The following is a 21,967-nucleotide window of genomic DNA, read 5'->3' as shown; positions in this document are numbered from 1 at the left end:
CCAATGTTTTTTTAATAAATCATATTCATATAATAATTTCAGTCTAATTACTGCAGTTTTTCAGCAAGACTCAGCTTAATGTGATCTTCATAACAAAAAGATCAATGATATCCCCGTTCTTTCTTTTTATAATTATAGTAAAAATCAAATTCTACATTCAGTATCATCTCTACAAACTTAAAAATTAAGCACTTTTAGTTTTACAATTTTAGTTTTCACTAGCAAAAAGAAAGAAAAGTTCAACCATTATCTTAGAAATAAAAACGTGTAACAGCAGATATTAATAAATCCAATTATTGCGATAGTGTATTGGGAAAAAGACAGATATAAAAAACTGCATTTCAATAATAACAACAATACTTCTGATAAGTCCAACTATTTTCCTCACTCCTTTCTCTCTCATCTTTTTCTTATGATTCTTCCATTGGTTTTTGTACTTCTACAGTCTTAGGCATTTTGTGCCAAGCGTGAACCAAAGTTTGTCTTTTAAACAGCAATAAATAATATGAGGTTAAGTACCGTGCCCAGTTATATAGCAATAACAATGCATTTACAATATATTATGTAGCCCTAACGAATAGATTTCATAATCTGAATGGAAAGAGCACCAGGACGCAAACTTTGGCATTGGTATTTAGTGACAGTGGCTAAATAGCTTACAAAACTTTAAGTCATCTGTCTTCCTATCACAATTTCACTTTCCAACAAGACTGTATAAATTATTTTAATAAGGTGAGGGTTTCTTCAATGCTAATTAAGCCAAATTAGGTCATTTTACATGCACCTGAATAGTGTATTGGCAAAAAGACAGATATAAAAAACTGCATTTCAATCTGGCAAAAATCTCATGAGTTCTCATTACACCACTAAGATTTAGGAATAAAAATAAGACAAAGAAAATAAAATTTCTAGCTAACATTTGTTTTTTTGAATATTGTTACTGACAAAAAAAAAAAAATAAGATCCCAGAAATGCCCTGTCGCTTTAAGCTGCAAAGCTTGGACACAAGAGCCTTGGATCCTAATGAGCTTGTTAAAGTGGTGTCTTTTTTTGCAGACTTCGTTATGAAAGGGTAAGATGATGAAAATGCCAAAGCTTTAAAAATACTCTGGCTACTACAATATTGTCCCAGCATTCAGCCTCCTCATGTAAATGACAGCCTTTGTTATGTGGTTGTGGTAAAGAGAGGTTCCAGATGCAGGGAGCAGACAGGAGACAAGCAGATTTGAAGCAAGAGTTACTAAAATTACATGTGCAACAACAAAAAATGCAAAGAAAGAAAACCATAATTACTCCTAAAGTATTTCCAACATTAAGCCAAATCCACAGCTGATGAAATTGAGGCATTAAGAGTTGAACAGATGGGAAGAATAACTGTAGGGAACACTACGATCCAACAGTAAGGAGGTGATAACTCAAAAAAAAAAGTACAACTGAATGATTTAAAAAAGGCAAGAGTCAGAAGGGGAATTGTAATTAAAAAATTACTTGACTTGAATAGATTATAAAAAGAACACTAAAAAGAAAGGGTCACTGAACGCATCTCCTTATCTTCCTTAATTGGCAAAATAGAGCAAACTTAACAAAAATCCAAAACATAATAAAAGACCCAAATTATGGAAGGCTCTAAATATAATCAACAATGTTAATATGATAAAGTTTAAATAACTACCAATGAATGTTAGAAGCAAATGTTAAATCACTACAAAAATATGAATATGGTCTCAATACACTACGGACGTTTGTTTTTAATAGCCCCTGACCCAAATTTATTAAAATGTCATAGCATTAGACAATTATTACACTCAGACAATGAATGAATAGAGTTTTTAATATGAAGTGGGGATAAAAAAAATGTTCTGACTTAAAATATTTCCATCCTTGTCTTGCTTTTTACAATTTCCTCCTCTGATCCGCTTACAGGCTGCTTTCCATTGGATTAGGACCTCTGTGAACTGAGTCTTCTCAAACATTCATGACCTCAAACAGTAATTTTAGGGTGCAATAATTTGACTCTACTCAAGTGAGACCCTGATCAAATACAGTTCACAATAAAATGAGAAGAGCTGAGTCTTAATGCAAATGAGTAATAAAATCTGAATGGAGATATAAGGTACAGTTTTAGAGTCTTCGTTAATTTTCTTTTTATTTAATTAGATCAAGTTTAACAAGCTCCAAGAGAGCAACTCCTGACCCAGACAAAAACTTTTAAACTAAAGTGAAAAATTGCTCTTAAAGCACTTACTATTAATCAAATAAAATTTGCTATGTGATGATGTTCCCACACAATTATCGAGTATTTATGCAACCACAGCTTGCTATAAAATGTGGCAGAAACATGCAGCAGCTTCTTTTGTTCTGATAAGAGGGTCAGCCACCAGAACGATCTGGTTTGTACGCACAGCTGCTCCTTCAAATTCAGCAAGAGGATCAAGCTGACCATCTTACAGTCCTGTGGTCTGGATTCATCCAGATGAATTTCATTTGTTCATTATGCAAATAATTTAAAATCTGTTGTTTTGTCTTACTAAACACTGTTTCACAAGTAGGAGATTATCAGTCTTTTAGATTTAACTCTTGAATTAAGTGAGATAATGAGCAGAGGCTGATGTCTAAGCCCTAGAAGAAAGCGAAAGACAGACATAAACCTGCTCCAAATACTCGTATTTCTTTACTACTGTAACACTGTCCTTGTCTGTCATGTCCTTGTTTCACCGCTAACAAGTTATAGACCGGCTGTCAGTTTGTGTCGAGCTCTGGATGACAGACAAGCTTGAACAGATGAATCAAGCTTTACAGTCTGGCTCACTGCATCCTGTGACACTGTAATGTAATTACGAAGAAAAGTCTACACGAAAATCCCTCCATATGAATGTTGCTCTGCCACTTCATCCATCATTATGCTACTGCAATGCCATAGATTTAAGTACTCCGAGTATTAATACTTTTATTTCTAATTCCTGAAATAGTTTCAGTAATAAAACAGAAGTTAATTGGCAAGATAACCATATAAACACATTATTTCACGATTGCTAGAATAATTAATTAGTCCCCCAAATTTAAGAAATGTGGGAAAAGAAACTTCCCACAGAAATATGAAAGGAGTTAAACACTTTATAGTTTTAACACCCAAGTAACCTAAGTAAACAACAAAAAAATATCACTAATGCCTCATTAAAAAATAAATCAATAAGAACACACTTTTGATAAAAATGACAATTCTTTTTCTAAAAGACTATTTTTACTGAAATGTCTTAAGCTACATTTAAACAAAATGATTATATCACAGTCATCTCGAGTGGTCTTGGAAAGCTTATTGAGCCAGTAGCGCTTTACCGTTTGTATAATAAAACAGCGTGTTGTGACATCTAATCACAGATCCAGAAAATCTTTGGACAAAACCAGCCATTCTGGACAGCGTAGTACGTGAGGTGTTGCATTTATTTACTGTTAACCAGCAAACTGTAAACTGTAGGTTTGCAGAGGGTTTTGTGTGAGACGCAGTAAAACTGGCTCATCCACTGAGAGAAAAAACAGCAGCAGCTCATATTTATCCACTGTTTAAAGATGCCGTCATAGGATTTTAACATAATCCAACATGCAATCACATCTTTCAGGGCCCTAAGCAGCCCCTAACCCAGATCATTTATACTAGTGTGCCTTAGAGTACATACATATTTGGAGATTTAATTCATACTGTCATCTGTGAGTTGTATCCAACTTCCCCAGAGCAAAGAAAGTGGAAGTCATTCTTTTAGTGGTGAAGGAATGAGGGGGTGAATCTGATGGATGGCAGATGACACTCGCGCCATAGTTCACTGTGAACTGTAAATCTGTCTCTCTGTCTTTATGATTGGTGACACTGCGGCTGTTAGTGGCTGCTTCAGCAAGGGCTGCAAGTGTTGCAGATCCCACTCACTATCTTCTAGCCACCAGTTAACAATCATAAGTTTACTCAAAGATGAATCATAAATCACATCTGCCTTTCTATGTTCTTCGTGAGAAGAAATAAAATGTAAAATGCTCTGGTGTGTGGTAGAAGCTAACGTATAAAACCCATCCCGTCATGACCCAAAAACTGGCAGTAATCAAGACTGCTGAGCTCTGAAAAATAAGGCACAAACAACATACTGTCAGAGTGGTTTAGTTTAGATTATAAACTAGAAGTTTCCCATATTGGAATAAAGATTTGGACACAATTCTTACACTTTCATTAAATTCCCCCCAAAAATTATGTGCTAGGGTCAGTATGTTGACTGCTATCAGGATATCTTACAAACTTTTAAATCAATTATGAGTTTCACTATATCATGATACACACCAATTTGGGATAATTAAGTGTTCTATTGACTGTTTTGAAAAAGCAGAAGAGCAACAAATATTCTTACTCTTGTAAAGAGGAAAGCAAGAGTAGAAATATTTACTTTTTACTTAGACTTAAGTAAAAATATAGAATAAAGGCCCACTAAGTTTTGTTTCAGTTTAGTCAAGTGCTTATTTTGTATTATGCATTTATGCCATTGTGATTTCTAGAAAATAGCACTCAGCCGGACGAGTTGATTTTAGACAGCAGAAGTTAATTAATCTGGCACTCAGCCTGCAGTCAGCTGCTGAACAGACATGTTGCTTCCAACTCGTAAGAGTGATGGGTGAGGTTCCTGTAGTTTCCAAAAATTAAGTGTTTCACAACCACACGAAAATAAACCCTTTTATTTATTTATTTTTTTAGAAAATTCTTCCAATAAGCATGTTGAATTGAATTTTACATATTTTGTTAATATAACCAGAGATGAATTAGAATGTATGTATTATAATGATTGTATATTTCCATATATAAATTGGAACAGTTTGCCTTGCAAAGTAGTTTGAGTTGATATTTGTTGTGAACTGGTGCTTTATAAATATACTGAATTGCTCAACTGAACATAAAGCCGAGGAAACCCGTATTATCCCTGTTTTAGCTGACCAACAGTGGACAGTAACACGTGGGGAGTGGGATGATGAACATCACTGTGCTTCAAATAACTGAAGAAACTCCAGTAGTTTCTCTAGCATCTCATTAAAAGAACTTCAAACTGTTGAAATGATATATCTGAAACCACATATTTAAAACCTTAATACACTTTGAAAGTGTTAACTCTCTCAAGCCAATAGAAAACACATCAAGATAAAAATTAAAGCTAAAAGTAAGGAATATTTTCTCAGCCAGCACAACCTAAAGTTTGGAGTGTATTGTTGTAAGATGCTGTGAATAGATTGAGTAACTGGCCTAAATTTAAAATACTGCACTCAGCAATACTTGTGTCTCCATGTCTGTTATAATTACACATCACTGCCATGTTTTATTGCGTTCTTTAACCACAGCCCAGACATGACCTCTCTGATCTACTAAACTTACAAAACCACATACAAATGACCCAATACACTTGACTGGCTGTGGAGAATCACTCAAAAACCAGCCTTATTTGGCACTTTCTCTGGCCTCCACTCAAACCAACATGGTATCTGTACTGGCAACTCTCAGCTGCTCCTGACCCGGTCTCCAGAAACTCTCTCAATGAAAGTGTCATGGCCTCTTCTATCGTTGTCTCTCCCACAGTTTTTCTATCTGTGGTATCCTTTAAGCCCCTCTTCCACACTCTTTGTGGTATTTATCACATTTTCTGCTTCGTAAAGGCCTTTCAGTGACTCTCAGAATCCCATCAGTCGGTAACACGGCGTGGTCTGTGGCCACACAGGACGCTGTCTCAGATCTCTGCTGAAATATCCTGAACTTTGGAAAACTGTCAAATGCAGTCAGAGAACAGAAACACAGCTCAATAAAAACTCAATAGAGCCACTATCAGGCCCACTCATAAAAAGTTCATTAAGTTTATGTAGTGAGGGACAGCAAGTCTGTCACATTGAAAAAAAAGGAATTACTCTTCATTGCCAAAAGTTTGTTAATCTTTAAAAATACAATGATAAATGTTAGCAAAAAGTGTGTTAAGAATACTTAGTGGAAGAAAATGTCTCCAGTGCACTAATCAATGAAAACCTAACTCATAATATATTCCTAAATGGTGGGCATTAGGCTTTTTAGACTTTGAACTACAATCATTTAAAAAAAACTTAGGACACCCTTTCACATTTTAGAACTTTTTCTAAAATTCTAAATATTCACATATAAATGTACAATATGTTTATCTATGAAAAAAATCATTGAATACAGAAAATGCATAATTAACAAAATATTATGAAAAATTATTTTCTCATAATGAATAAGTGAGGACACTCCACTGCCTAATACCGACTCTTAGCCTGTTTGACTGAAATAACCAGCCAACTTCTGACAGTCTGATGAAAGTTCACACCTGTTACGACTGGCGTCGTCAACTTAATTATGCAAATATGAGTGTGCAGGTGCCTGTCTCTGATTGGCTCCTAGAAGACGACGGTGACTTCCAATTGGTGATCTCCCAGAGGTATATAAAAGGTATATAAAAGCTGCTGACATGGACTTCCTGCCATCCATCCTCAGCTCATCTCAACCGGCCACATTGTTTGTCTGTTAACACGATGTAAAGTTCTGGAGTTTGTAGGGGTGAGCTGCCATTTCTGTTTCCTTAGTTTTCTCATGTTTTTCTTAGTTAGGGAGGTAAGTTTTTGTGTTTTGGTTTATTTACTTTCAATTAGGTAAGTTGGTTAATATTCAGATAGTTTCCTTTTGTTTGTTGTTTTCGGCATTAGCTCACTTTGAAGCCATATGCTCCACTTGTTGTAACATCTCAATCAAAAATACATGTTTTTAAAATAAATTATATTATAAAATATTCAACTTTGTGTGTGTTGGCTGCTTGGGATCTGAAGAGGATGGATCCTTCATGTTATGATCTGGCCACCCCTAGACGGATCGTAACAACACCAATCCTTGATTTCAGTTGTGATATGTCTACTTCAAGAAACCACATAACATCTCAATGAGGTCAAGATCTGGGCTTTGAATCAACTCAGACTTCATCCATCCATCCATCCATTTTCTGTTCACCCTTGTCCCTAATGGGGTCGGGAGGGTTGCTGGTGCCCATCTCCAGCTACGTTCCGGGCGAGAGGCGGGGTACACCCTGGACAGGTCGCCAGTCTGTCGCAGGGCAACACAGAGACATACAGGACAAACAACCATGCACACACACACACACTCACCCAACTCAGACTTTCCATTTCTTAATTCTCAGTCATTCTTTTATATTTACTGGCATGTTCTGAGTCACTGTCATGTTGCACAATCCAGATCTGCTTCAGTTTTATTTTATTTTACAGAGTATTTCATATTTTCATATTGCTGCACATTTCAAGAGTTCTACAAAAACATTTTATTCAATACTTTTAATAAAGCATTCCCATTATTTATACAGTCACACAGAAATGTATTTATAGACTTTATAGAATTAAAACGAACAAAGAAAATACACTTTTTGAAAAGAAAGAAAAATGACTCACCGAGTTTAGGTCCAAACTAGTCTGCACCCACTCCTTGGCATCATTATATTCGTCCATCAGTCCCATAATATACAGCGTGTCCAGTGAGTCCACAATAGAAGCTCCTCTTAGTCCACCTGCAAAATACAACAAAGATTTTAGACAGAAAATTAAAATTGAAGGAAATCACACATTAAAAGCATAAATAGTGACATAAACCTTTCTTGCAAAGGTTTGCAAGAAAGGCCTGTTTATTGTTTTTCATATAAATTGTGCCTAATAATAATGATCTTTAAAATTATATGCAAATTTATTCATGCCATCATACATTATTCAGATGTTCTACAAAACCATCAAAATAATTACTATTCTATTTTTTTTCTTTGCTCACAACAGTTGTCCCCAGTTGTAATTTCTTTGTGACTTGAAAGAGTAGCTATAATACCTACCATAGATAAAAAAAAAAACTAAAAAAAACCCTGAAGTAATCTGTTACTCATAGTACAGTGTATTTTATGTTCATTTTAGAAGAGGTTACATTTATGGACATTTATTTCATTGTATATTGTGAAACCGACCATCTGTCCTTGAAAATTAGACACCCGGCTTCTCTATCTGCTTGTAAATCCTCTCTGAAAACCCACTCTGGCCTTTGACATCTTATGAGTTTTTGGTTCCGGCTCATTTCTAATATATTTGTTGTTTTTTGTTTATTATTGTGCAATTTTATTTTATTTTTTTGCTAACATGATACAGTGACAAACTATAAGACAAGCAATTTACACACTTAGTCAAATGATTATCAAAATCATCAAGAATAATTATCAAATATATTAGTCAATCAAAAGCAACTGTAACGGTCCAATGCAAGCAAGCGATTATCTACTGTTGCTACATGCTTAGCCAGGAAGAGTAATTGTAGTAAGTCAATGACTCACTGCAATCTGCTGGGTTTCCTCACACAGAAACTTTTGAAACCAGATTGAATAATAAAATACATTTAACTGCATAATTGAATTGAGAAAAAGATTTATTTTTGTAAAGCGACTTGAAATGACGTGTAGTGAATTGGCGCTACATAAATAAACTACTTTGAAAGTTTAATTTGAAATTTGTGTTTTTATCGTTGAATACTGTATTTTATTTATTTATTTATTCATTTATTTTGGTTTTTAATTTTTATATATACACACGTCTTAGATTGGAATAATCCCTGAGGTTTGGAAGGAATTCACTCAAACTGATTTTTCAGTAGATTTTTAATTATCTATAGTATCTACAACACAAAAGGACATTTGTTTTCACTGTTAAGGGGGAAACATTCATTAAAGGTGAACAAATTCTGAAGCTCAACCCTTGACTGTTAATATTTTGACTATCAGCAGAACTTTTAAGGAAAGTTGAAAAACTGAAAAGTCCCTGAAGTGTTGAGTTCTCTAATTACAGCGGTGATGCTAACAGATAATAAGAAAATTGCTTGGTGGAGCCCAGATGAGAATCATCCTCTCTCAAAGATTATAAAGCATCCGTAGGAACACATCAGTCACAGCTACATGAAAGTCAAGTTATTTAGGAATCAACCAGCAGAGCAGGATAAAGAAGTGATGCACTGGATCTGGATTAGAACGAGCTGAAGAATTTCCTTCTTTAACTCTGTGTGCCACCATGTATGTGAATTTATTTTTATGAATCTCATTAGTTATTTCTTTTCAGAACCTAAGTGAAAAACACAAGGAGGTGTTAATTTAATCCTGTTCCCATGCTTGAACCAATTTTCTTCTGATAACACAAAATGTTATGCAAATGCAGCTTAAGTTCACAAAAAATGTCTGGTACAGTTATTCATTGCCCTTAATAAATAACTGTAAAAGGGTTAATGAACAAATTATAAATATTATAGGTTTAATAATGAAGAATTAGTTAAACAGACTGATACACTTGGAGCCTCAAACTATAAACTTCTAAATACAACAGAGTGGAAATTGACCTGGTTAACTGAGTGAAGTGATGGAAAAAAATATGCTCATCCCTGAGAACAGGCAAGCCAACTTTAGATGGCTGGATTGAACTGATGCAACCATTCTGCAACCTGGCACATCAAAGACTGTGGCTTTTATCAGGAAGCTCACCGAAAATGCAACCAGTAACCATACCTTTGGGCATCAGAACCCAAATCTGGAAAAAAATAATAAATCACACAAATCTCACCACTCATTCTGGATTGACTGCTGAAGCTGGATTTATAATGAGTACAAGTGTGGAATAAGATTTTATTAAACAGCAAATGTATTTCTGCCCAAATGCTGGAAATGTTTGTAGTATTTTTGTGTATTTTCTTTTATAACACTTTACATCCACAGTTCATGTAGCAGCAAACAATTAAAATTGATTGATCATCAGTATTATTTGTAAAATTAGGAACAGTATTAGTTGCAGGACATAAATAATCTGATGTACATCTAGTCTTCAAACAAGCATCATTAAAAGATGTGATAGAAGTAGGTCAACATAATGACCAGTTGATAACTCAGACCAGTATTTCTCATTTGTAAAGACCAGATATCTGATATTGCAGCCAAAAAACCTACAAATCTTGAGAGAAAGTAATGTCAAAATCCACCACAGCTCTTACTTTAGTTTTCTAAAGTGTATAACTATTAAAAATAACATTTCAAGAGCAAAACTAAAGAGAAAACAGGTATAACAATCAGACCTCCAGAGATCTTTATCAATATCACTACTTCAATTTATTGTGTCCTGAGCATTTCTATGACTACACTGCTCATTAACTCTGCCATAGTTATGGGAAAGGCTCAGCTTTACAGTATCACATGAACCCACAATATGCTGTGATAAACTCCTCTTCTGTCACAAGTCACTGAAAACAAGAGAATGTCATGGTACATGGATGGTGCACTGGCTTGGGTTTCACAGGCATAATGCTGTGTTACTACAGTAACATAATTACAGTCTGAAACTAAAACAAAATATGTTATCTTCACAAGGTTTTTGCTATAAAACTGCAACTATCATAAAATAATCCACTTTCTGAGCATCCATGTGTTTCCCTGATGAAAGAGCATCTCATAAGAGAGAAGCGCTAGTTGACAGAAGACCATCTGTTGAGGTTACGGAGCATAGCTTGGCATAGTGAGCTGGATGTTAGCATCATGCATTAGTAATACTATTGTGCCTGCACTACTTTTGCAGAGAAAAGAATAAAAAAACATTTTTAGATGCATCTGACTTGACTTTACTTATCAAATGGTCTTATTACTTCTGAAAACAGAGGTAGCAAAAGTAAAAGCTGAAGAATGAGGTGCGACCAGATATCTAAAGACCTCTGGTTATCCTAACCCAGAAGTACAGCTCCGTAGCTTGAGGCAAACTAGAGGAGTGTGGAAAAATTCCTTTTGAAAACAGCACCAGAGCTTGGAAGATTGATTGACTCCAAGGATACAGCGAGCAGATCAATCCATCATCGTGGACTCCTTCAGTTTCCTTGTTCTTAGACTTTATTTCTTTCTGTGGGCCTGAGCTAAAAATGGAAGCCGAGTCAAAGATCCTTTTGAAGACATAAGCAATTGAAGTGCCTTACTATGTATTTATTAAGTCAGATCAAAACACAGACACACAGCAGAATTTAAATGCTGCAGCCGTACAACCATGAACTCTCCTTGTTACAGCCTCCTGATGCTAAATCAACAAAAAAGTTAAATTATAATATCATTGTCCCAACTCCTATAGATTTTTAAGTCATTAGCAGAACCCAGGTCAATTTTTGGTAGAGGCATAACAAAGCAGTTCTGTAAAAAATTAAAATTTATTAGCCATGGTGCTTTTTTTTATGTTTTTTGGTTTAGATATTTTCATCACAAGGCCACATACTAATGCACAGCCAAGAGTATCCTGCACTTTCTAAGTCAGGGATATTTCAAGTGTAAAATATATTTACAGATATTTCTGTTTAAATCAGTGGAAACAAAAACATAGCTTATAACCTTGAGCTTAAATCTGCTTATTAAATCATTCTTGATAAGAACTTTTTCAGTCACTTTTATCTACAACATACTATTTTTCTGTCTGGAAAGGTTCTATACAAATAAGGTCTTACTTATTAATATTTTCTGTGAGGTGTAATAAATATCTGTTTATTCTAACTCAAAATGTCTAAAATTATCCAATACCTCATTGTACAGCATTTTGAGGGAGATTTCAGCTTCCATTTAATTATACTGACCCAGTTCAAATAATAAGTGGAGGACTTTAAAACAACTGCCAGTTTACACAGACTTGACCATCATAGAAGTTTACCCTTTTCATTATCATTTTTAATTAAAAAAAAATCTATTTTTTAAAAATGGTTTGCCATGAGAACAGACCACAAGATGCAAGAAACTACAAAAATAAAAAAAATAATTGTAGCACCTATTTGCTACTATTGACATATAAATGTATGCCTCTACAGTCAGTAACTGCACAGGTTTACCTTGTATGTGCTTTCTGAAAAAAAAGTAAGGCCAGCCTAAAAATCCAGAAAAAAAAATGTAATATTAAAAAATTCTCAATGGTTAAATGAAGGTTATTAGTATAAAAAAAGAGAAAGTCTGTGCAGAGTAAAAGTCCAAATATTTGTACCTCTGAGATGCAGTGGGGTGATTTGGAAAAGGCTCTCAATGACATCTGATCTGGGAAACTTTCCTCAGGCTGATGTCAACCAGAAACATAATTTTTTTTTTATCCTGGCAGTTTCTGGTAGATGGATAAAAAAAGCATTTCAAGGAAATCATTTCAACAAAATGGGATAATATTAGGTAACCCTCCACCTGAAAAGCTAACTTTATCCACAGCAAAAATATTTTTGTGGATTACGTAAAATAAGGCATAGATTAGACACTGAAATGTGAACATTTCTTTAAGAAAATAACTGAATATTTAATGGGGTCATAGTTCCCAGACTTTATGTATTAAACATCAAATAAAAAGCTATTAGAAAGTCACAGGCTATTCAATGTTTATTAATTATGAGAATCACAGTGAAGTCAGTGAAGTTATAATAGACAGGTCAGGCCCACATGATAAACTCTAAAGCTGGACTTTGTTTCATAATCTTACTGACTTTTTTTATTGAGTGAATAGGCAGTATGGTATTTAATCCCTTAGAGGTTTGATTCAGAGGCAACATTACCCTGTAATTTAATTTAGCTGGCACATTCAGTATGATAATGCATACAAAATATGTGGCGATATTCATAAAAAGAAATCCTGTGCCTATTTAAAATTCAACTGGAACTGGAATTAAAAGTGCAAAGCACTAAGCAGATAAGAGGATTCGGATTTCAAAGATAGATTGTTTAAATTCACCCAGGGGAAAAAAGAAAAGTCAGGGTTATAGTTTCTCATCTTAGCAGCCAACTCATAACATTAATTGATAGTTAAACTTTAAAGATGGGATCAATATGTAAGGCACGCCACAAACATCATAAAAGTGAATCTAATTGATACAGATGTAGGGAATCACCTAATTATGCTGTCCTGTTATCAGAGTTTGGCAGCATCCTATTATTAATCAAAAGGCCAATCAGTGGCTTGTTAGCACTACCTGGCACTACAGAGGGTTACCAGGCACTCACGTCTGTGTGATGTTAATAAAATCTAGTTGTTTGCTATTAGAAGCAAAAGCTCAAAAGGTGCACAGAGGGGGAGGCTCTGTAGTTCAGAGGACTTTTGATGGAGAGCAAAAACAGAACTTTGGGTGAGAAGAAAGTGGATTTTGAGGGAGAAGGATTAACCTGGGTTACTAAACAGAACACGAAAAAGGCCATGAGAAACAATGATTGAGAAATGTCACGACCATCTGTCAACTCAGGCTTTCGCAGGAGACTGGAATACCAACGCTGTCTTTCAGCCTCCTTGGGAGGAGTAGATATATAAAAAATGAAGGAGGAAGCAGAAATTCAGGTGGACATTTTTACAAAAAGGACCTTGTCTTTTAGCTTAGTTTTTATCCAACTTCAGAGTCAAACAAAGTGTTTTTAGAGTAAGAATGAATTTGAGGGATATGGTTAATCATCTCATCCATCCATTCATCCATCCATCCATCATCTTCTGCTTAATCTGGAATCGGGTTGTGGAGGCAGAAGCATAAAGAAAGACACCTCCACTTCCCTCTCCCCAGCCACATGGTACAACTACAATTAGACCCAGATCTACACATTCTCTGAATTTTATGCAGTGTGTTTCTGTTTTGCCATCGGCTATTAAACTTGGCTAGGTGTTATTTGAAGAGAACTATTAAAATGTACAGAGCTTTGTAAAATGTGACTGAGAGAAATGATATGTGATTCTCTATGTTGGTTTTGCAGAAATTTCCCTCTCAGTCTCTCTTTAGCAAAAATATCACCCCTAAAACAATGTCCTATCTCAGATCTTTTCCCACAGCTCAGGTCATTCTCACTGAGTTCATTTTCATATTTTGTCAATCCATCTATTCCCATTTGTACTATATCATTAGACTAGTGTATAAAGCTCAAAGCTGATAAATAATTTAATTATGAGTTATCCATATATTTTTAAGTGTATTAAACCCTGTTTCTATGTTTTCTTTCATACACAGATGTCCTTTGTTTTCAGGCACTTGCTATACCTGGGTTGATGAAGGATGACATTCTTTTTCATGAAAGTTGATTTATAGTAACATCTTCAGTAGTGATGTTCCTATAATAGTGATTCGGATTTTGATTAAAGTTTGGAACTGTTCATTGTTTTGAAATAGGACAGAGTATGATCTGACCTCATTTAGGTAGATAATATTTTCTTAAAGTAGACTAAAACAGATGTAGAAAATTACACATGACCATATATATTTGAAATCTGGTACTGAATGTTTGCCTTGTAGGCGCGGTTGGCATGGCTGCATGATACCAGGAGTTGATACAAACATAGGGATAATACAAACTGAATATATTGAATATTTTAAACCCGTATTTTTCTGACTCTTTTCTTGTTTTTCCAACAGTACTTCTACTTTGTGTGCTTTACCATCACAGCCATTGAAACTACACAAGTGATGGTAGCAGTAAAAGTCTGTTCAACATGCAAATATAATATATGTATATAGGATTTGCATGAATGGAAAATATTGCCATCCAACCAGTTCTTTGCAAATAAGAGATTCCACACGTTGACATGAAACAATTGTGATTTGATATACTGTGTAGCTCTAATGGCTAGTTTGAAATTTCCCGTGGCAGACAGTCTTATTACCTGAAAAAGTCAGGTGTGAAACAACCAAAACTGCTCAAGCACAACATGGAGCAGAGGCGAAAATTACTGGTTCCCTTAGCACTTGAATATTTCTGCTGAGAAATCACACTTAATAATATTTGTTTTCTTGAAATGTCAACTTATGTAAGAAACAGCCATTTGTATTTCTAAATTCAATCACAGTATGTTGTGGTATTTATTTCTAAACAATAAAAGTGATAATAAAAACCTACCTAAAATCTGAATAGTTTTTCCAGGAATACATCTTTCACTGCAGACAGTCAAGACCCTATTAAAGCAGAAATACTGCTATAGTGGATATAGTTTCAGTAGCTAAATTTGATCAAGTGTATGGAAGTCTTTTCTTGGCAAGCAATGTGTTACAGTAAATTCTGAAAACAAATAAGCTGAAAGTGTGACATCTCAAGTACTATACAGAAAGGGATTTAAATAATTAGTAAATTTGAAAAAAAATATAAAACTAATTTTATTTCTTACAGTGTTTGTCACTACCAATCAATCTGCTGAACTTCCTGATTGCTTCATTGTTTTTTAGTGGCAACAAAGGAAACATAAACTTTGAAAGGACAAGAATCAATTAACTTTAAGCTAAGAAGATCTTCAAGGTTTTGGTTTCACCTTATTTGATTCATTTTTTTTTACATTTCAGCTTAAAATGAATAGAAAACAATTAAATATAGGTGACAAAAGGTCCATCTACCAAGGTTTATAGCTTTTCTGAAAATGTTATGCATTTCAATGACAACATTTTCCAACTTTACCATCACAGCCATTGATGGTGAAGCTCACATCAATGGCTGTGACATTTACCAACTTCAGTAAGTTGCTAAATGTTTACCATCACATTTAGGCATGATATCATTGCCAGATCCAAGCAATAACTTCCCAGTTAAATAAAGAGCAGGAACGATATCAAGTTAAATATCAAAATACACATTCCCACTTCCTGAGAGTCAGGTAACTTCAGTAAATGAAGTTGGTAAATGAGTGAACTGTTTTATCACTCGGTGTTCAACCTTGATTTCCCTACTTTTCAGCTGAGTTGTAAGGGGTATTATTTGCAAGCATGCTGATAAAACAGTGTGTCTGATTAAAGAGACCCAAAGGCCTTGGGAACTATCCAAAGATAAGCAACCAGAAACACACAGAGCCACAGCTTCCTGGGTTCAAACCAGGTTTCCAAAAACATGAGGATGCTGTATGAAATGTAAATACAAAAGCACAACAGAAGACTGTTATAAATAACTTAGAATGACATAGTCAAAGCTGACATTGAATGATCAAGGAAGCACCTTTTAGTTGGCAATAGTAGTCAGTGCAGCCCAGAATCTTTGAAGTTAATATGTATTTAGAAGTATGACTTTCCACATTAAAAAATCAATTAGAACACCCTCTTCCAAGTTGAAAGTCTGAGATGCCAGGCATACATCAAATTTGAATAAAATGTGCCCAATGTGTAGTCTGTTTATATTAGATTAGATTATACTGTATACACCACACACACGTTTTGCAACAAAATCTTCTCTATAAATACACAATTTGATGCCTTCTGTACACCATACACCATACAGACTGGACAAATGACCCATAAATCACACTTTATGCTCCTTATTCTCAACAAATTTTAGCCTCAAGTGGAATTAAAGTGTGCACCTCATCTGAACAGCTCTGAATCAAAACAAACACATTTTTGGGTCTTGTGTTGATTTTTCTTTATACAGAAAAAAGATGCATATTTAAAAGGTCCCTCAAAGAGTAGGTGACAACCACTGAGACGGAGCTGTTTGAAGAGCTCTGTTTACTGAATAACATTGTTTAATTTATAAAGCAAAAGAAAGCAGAGCCAGCTTCAAGCCATATGTGTGTATTGTTTGAGACACTGATGTAGCACCACTGTCCATGAGGGTGCAGCAGAAGATGAAGATATGTAGGCGGTTCAAAAACTAACAGCTCTCACTGAAATGGTAAAAACACAGCAGACAAGCTGCATGACTGCTGACATGTAACAAGCTGTGAATTCAGAAACCCAGAATCTTATTAGTATTCTAGTTTCAATTTCTGATGCTTTTGACTATATAAGATTTTATCTGCTAGAAGAGTTGCTATGCTGTAAATCATTAAATGTTCAATCATAAATCAATGTTATATTTTACCACCTTTAATATTTTTTGCTTGATGCCTTTGCCAGTAAAAATACTGAGTGATGCCCTAATCATTGAACAAACATCACCTTCAGTGATGAGCAGCACAATCACTGCAGTGTGTTCAGAAACGTAAGCAGAGTCCTTCCATATTCTGTTAATACATTTATAAGTACATTGCTACCATGGTTACAAGAAACCTGCATACAAATAATCTTTTTAGCATCTGTTTAGTATATTACAGCAACTACAAACCCTGTTAGATTCTCTGCATGAATTATTACCAGGAAGGAACCACATGGACAAAATTTCAGGCATATAATCACAATCTCACCCCTTTTCAGGGTACACAGGTGTCCTAACTTCCCTTCAATGTGTCTCCATTTTCACCATTATGATAATCGCCCCGTCAAAGTGCCCTGCAGAGGAGCATGTATCAGCTGGCGCTCTGTCCCTGCCAGAGCAGTTTCTTGGCAAGACAGTAGAAAAGACACAAAAATTGATACATAACGAGAGAATAGAGCCAGAGCCAAAGTAAAGTTGATCAATTATGAGGGCTGCAGAGCAAGAAACAACAGAGCCATATTTCTCAGATAGAATTTAGCAATAAGAACTTAATTTTTAAACCGATAAAACATAAAAATGCTGAATCTAGCACAAAGTCCAATATACAAGTGTACTGTTTTCAAATGGTTTTGTATTAAGGGTGGACTGATAAATCAACCCAGATGTCCTTAATTTTGGGAGATTAGTGATCAGCTTATGTGAAACCAATCTTATCCACCGTTCTTATCTACCTCCACAAAAGCATGAAATTCAGCCATCATCTCATTTTGCTCTGCTATTAAAAAGGGGCTGATTAACACACCAGGTAAAATCTGCACGTGCGTGGTCAACAACAGTCACGCCACTGTTGCCAACCCAGCAACTTTGATGCTATATGTAGCAACTTTTCAGCCAAAAAACATTGGTATTGGCCAAAATCAAAATCGACAAATGGGGATTGTTAAGGATCAGTGGTCAGCCAGTAAACTGCAATTGGTACTTTATTTAATACACCCTATTCCTCCTTGTTTGTGATTCGTTCTTCTGTAAATCGACTCTTGTGAAATATGACAGATTATGACCCCCAAGGAAACGTGAATATTGCCAAAACTTCCTGGTAGTAATTGTCATTTGTTGGAGTCATTGAATAGGCACATTTATCCTTAGTAGACTATGAGTAGATACATAGAAATGATTTAAATCCTTACATTTAAAGCGGTTATGAAATCTCCCCAAAGATGGTTAGAAATCATCCCTGACATGATGAAAATGTCTATTTTAGCCATAGAGGAGTTTCAGTTCAGAAAAGCTTAGGCCTAAGGTTAAAACCTTTTTAAAAAAGTAGCATAAACATATTGGAGCAAAACATTGCAGCTTAACAAGGACAATTGGCAACTTTGGACCTTTAGACAGTCACATTCTTTTTAGGTAGAAGTTATTTTGTTTATTTTCATTTCTGAGGGATGTATAGCACTAAAACGGAGGGTAACAACACAGTTTAATTGGCTACTATGTTTGCAGTTTATTTGAATCTGCAGTTTCCCCAACTCCTGCCTTCCTTTTGAACATTATGCAGAGCAGCACACATGCTTAATGTTGATTTTAGTGTTTGGAATTGGGCTAAAATCTGGTACAAATGGCTTTCAGAAGGATTATTTAAAAACTCTAAAGGTGTTAAATTCTAAGTAGCCAATCAGCACACTCTCACATGGATTAATCAAATCACAAACAAACACAAAATGCTCACTGTCCAGACATGATTAGCGAGGCTCCAGACTTCAAACTGCATGCACACACACGCACGCGCACGCCCGTCAATCTAATTGCAGCGATTTAATTTGCAACTCTGGGAGAGCGTGGCGTGTCAGCGCAACAGCCCTGTCTGATATGACAGCCGCTCAGATGAGATTACATACCGCATTCAGTGCAGTATCAAACCCCTCTCCTCCGACTTTTCCCAAAAAAAAAAAAAAGCCTGTCTTGGACTGATCAACAGACACAGCGGCATAGTGAGAAAGGAGGAATCATACATCTGATGCTCTGTCAACCTACAAAACCTGATTACAGATGACATCTAGAGACTCAGATTAGGAAGCTGATAAAGATGCTGAACACATCACATTCAGCTAGCTTCAATGTCATTCAGTGTACAAGTATACACAGAGGGCAAATAACTGTTAAAAAAAACAATTTTATAATTAAATTGAGATCTGAGGCCTTGTAATTATTCAAAAAATATTAAATATAAAAACTCTCTTCTAGTAATTTGATTTTTTGCACTTTCACAACATGCAAATGCTTCCCATCTAGAATAGCATACTCTAGTAACAGTGGTGCCCAAAGTCGGTCCTCGAGGGCCGGCACCCTGCATGTTTTAGTTCTCTCCCTGGTTTAACACACCTGGATTAAATGATGGCTCATTAGAAGGCCTAAGAATAACACTGACATGCTGAAAAGGTCGTTGCTACCACCAGGGAGAGAACTAAAACATGCAGAATGCCGGCCCTCGAGGACCGACTTTGGGCACCCCTGCGATCTGAATGCATCTTTCCAGCTAAGTAGCTTCACACGGAAATAGATGCAGCCCAACTGATTTAGCAGAGGTGAAATAACTTGTTGACAAAGAGCACCTGTCAGATGGAGAAATTAAATCCGCTATTGTAAAAGAGTAGTGGCGGCACTTCATTTGTGCAGCGCTGCAGCCATTTAAAGGCAGAGCAAGAACCCGGAACCACATTGACATGCGAGTTCGCAGAGTGCATCTATAGTGGATGCTCAAACACATTGGTATGCTTTAAGCATCAAAGCAAAACTCATTGGCATGGAGAATTAATAGAAAAAGATTTTAGTTGTATTTTTTAAAGTTAAATTAGAAAGCATCCTTACAAATTTTCACAGATACTTCTGGAAATTCTTATCCAGCTGAACTGGCATAAGGCTATCTTCTATCCCTTTTCTATCTACTGCTGTTTCCACTTTGCCACAGGCTGTTGGCATCTTTCAACTACTTATAAGCTCCAACACCACCAGTGCAGTGCTGCTCAGAAATTGTGAAGTCTGACAAAAGCGTTGGAGGACCTTTCAGGCACTCTGGGTTTTCTGGTGTCTCTAACAAAAGAAAAGTCTTTCACTAGACTTAGAGATGCATTGATCACAGATTTGTGGTCTATTTCATATCTCTGGTTTTGTAAAGCTTTGACATGCAGATTTTTCATTACAGTCTTCACTAAAGATTGTTGTTCAGGTTACCAACTGTAGCACTTAGGTATTGTGTATTCACTATTATCTATTTTTTGAGTCATGCTGAAAATTGTACTACGTCATCCACTTGCAGATTTTAATTTTAACCTTTATATAGTGCATTCCTTGATGGTTAATGTGTTTTTGGGACTGATTTTGACTACAAATTAGACATTCTCCAATCGATGATATTTAGGTTCTAATTTGACTATCTGCCTGATACATTCAGCATTTTTACTCAAACATAATGTCTTGTTGTTCTCCTGACTTTGTAAAACCCAAGATTAATATAATAAAGGCCCTATTCACTGCTACAATTCATAAACATATATTAATTGTAATTGTCTTAATATATTAATTAATTTTATGATGGTTTAAAACAATCGTCTGAATGTGTTTTAGGAGTCCTTGCATGGGAGGTGTATGGTGAAGTGGGACTTCACCATACCGTGTTTCAGATTAAAACCTGACTACTCAGAAAAATAAAAATAACACCCAGGCAATGTTACAGCCAATGCTTAACATAATGTTTTGCGCATATAAGATGAAAACTTATTTTCGCTTTGAATATTTTTTAACGACTAAATAACGTTCTTAACCTCTGCGTGCCAAGTTGCTTTACATTTTGCTGCAATAAGTCAGCTTGTCACTTTCTCACAAATCTGTTACCTGTAGGACACAGCTTAACAAAAAAATCTGGTCTTTTAAAGGTAAATTCAAAAACAACAAATATTTGAGTAGTTACAAGATAAGTTAATTGTATTTCTATATAGTACTTTATTGAAGCACTGTATAATTGCTAAGGTTACAGGTGTAACTTTAAAATTTGAAACTACATATAAAAAAATAAAATGAAAGACAATCAATGTTGACACTTTGAGGCTTTGATACTCCCAGCCAAGCAAAGCAAGCTGCATCTCGCATATATGACATAATCATTTAAATCAAGTTTAAACATTTTAAGAGCTAATTTCAGAAAAAAAAGGATGTTTGCTGGGTTGTTGGTAGCACTGCTGCATTGCAGCAAGAAGGTCCTGGGTTTGAATTTCAGCCTGGTGTCATTCTACGTGGAGTTTTCATGTAGTCCTTGTTCATGTATGGGTTTTCTCCAGGTACTCTAGATTTCTCCCACAGTACAAAATTATGACTGTTAGGTTAATTGGTCTCTAAATTAACTTAATATGCGAGTTGTTTTCCCTGTGCATCTCTGCATTGCCCTGCAATAAACTGTCAGTCTGTCCAGGCTGTAACCTGCCTCTTACCTAGTGACCACTGGAGAAAAGCACCAGCACCCCCACATACGTGCAAAGATAAGTATTTTAGACAATGGATGAACATTTTCTACAAATGGTAAAGCTGAAGGTAAATAGTGTTTTTTTTTGTTGTTTTTTTTTATCTCTACAGTGATATTTATTAGAACATTTTTGTGCACTAGGGCACAAAACTGTAAACTTACAATATACCGTTATTATTTAAATAGTTGCCACTACATGCAGGTATATTGCTGATGTTTAAAAAAAAAATACAGGCTCACAAAGGTAAAAAAAATAGGAAGTAAAACTATGTTTTCATTATCTTCAACAATATGGACTGCAGAGGTTGAAATGTCCTGATTTCTCTAGAGCTGACAACCAATAGTTGGGGGATAGTAGCCCCAGTCTGCCTTTGTGAGGGACTGAGATAACAACAGTGCTGAGAGGAAACCGTAAGTCAAATGTCAGTAAATATAAGCAGCCCTGCATTTATATAACACAAATAGGATTATCGTATAAGTTACTGCAAGCATAGACACAAAC

General features: G+C 35.4%; 1 protein-coding gene across 2 annotated transcripts in view; it reads right to left on the bottom strand.

Moving 5' to 3' along the window:
* Positions 1–21,967, bottom strand: part of LOC102229946 (mannosyl-oligosaccharide 1,2-alpha-mannosidase IA-like) — a 204,663-nt gene that overhangs the window by 77,073 nt on the left and 105,623 nt on the right. For both annotated transcript variants that reach the window (XM_023331092.1, XM_023331093.1), the window contains exon 3: positions 7,480–7,595. In XM_023331092.1, coding sequence (XP_023186860.1) covers positions 7,480–7,595 — 116 coding nt within the window. The remainder of the gene's footprint in view (positions 1–7,479; positions 7,596–21,967) is intronic.

The sequence above is a fragment of the Xiphophorus maculatus genome, chromosome 3, assembly GCF_002775205.1.
Source record: "Xiphophorus maculatus strain JP 163 A chromosome 3, X_maculatus-5.0-male, whole genome shotgun sequence".
Taxonomy (NCBI): Eukaryota; Metazoa; Chordata; class Actinopteri; order Cyprinodontiformes; family Poeciliidae; genus Xiphophorus; species Xiphophorus maculatus.
This window is presented reverse-complemented; position numbering and strand designations above follow the sequence as displayed.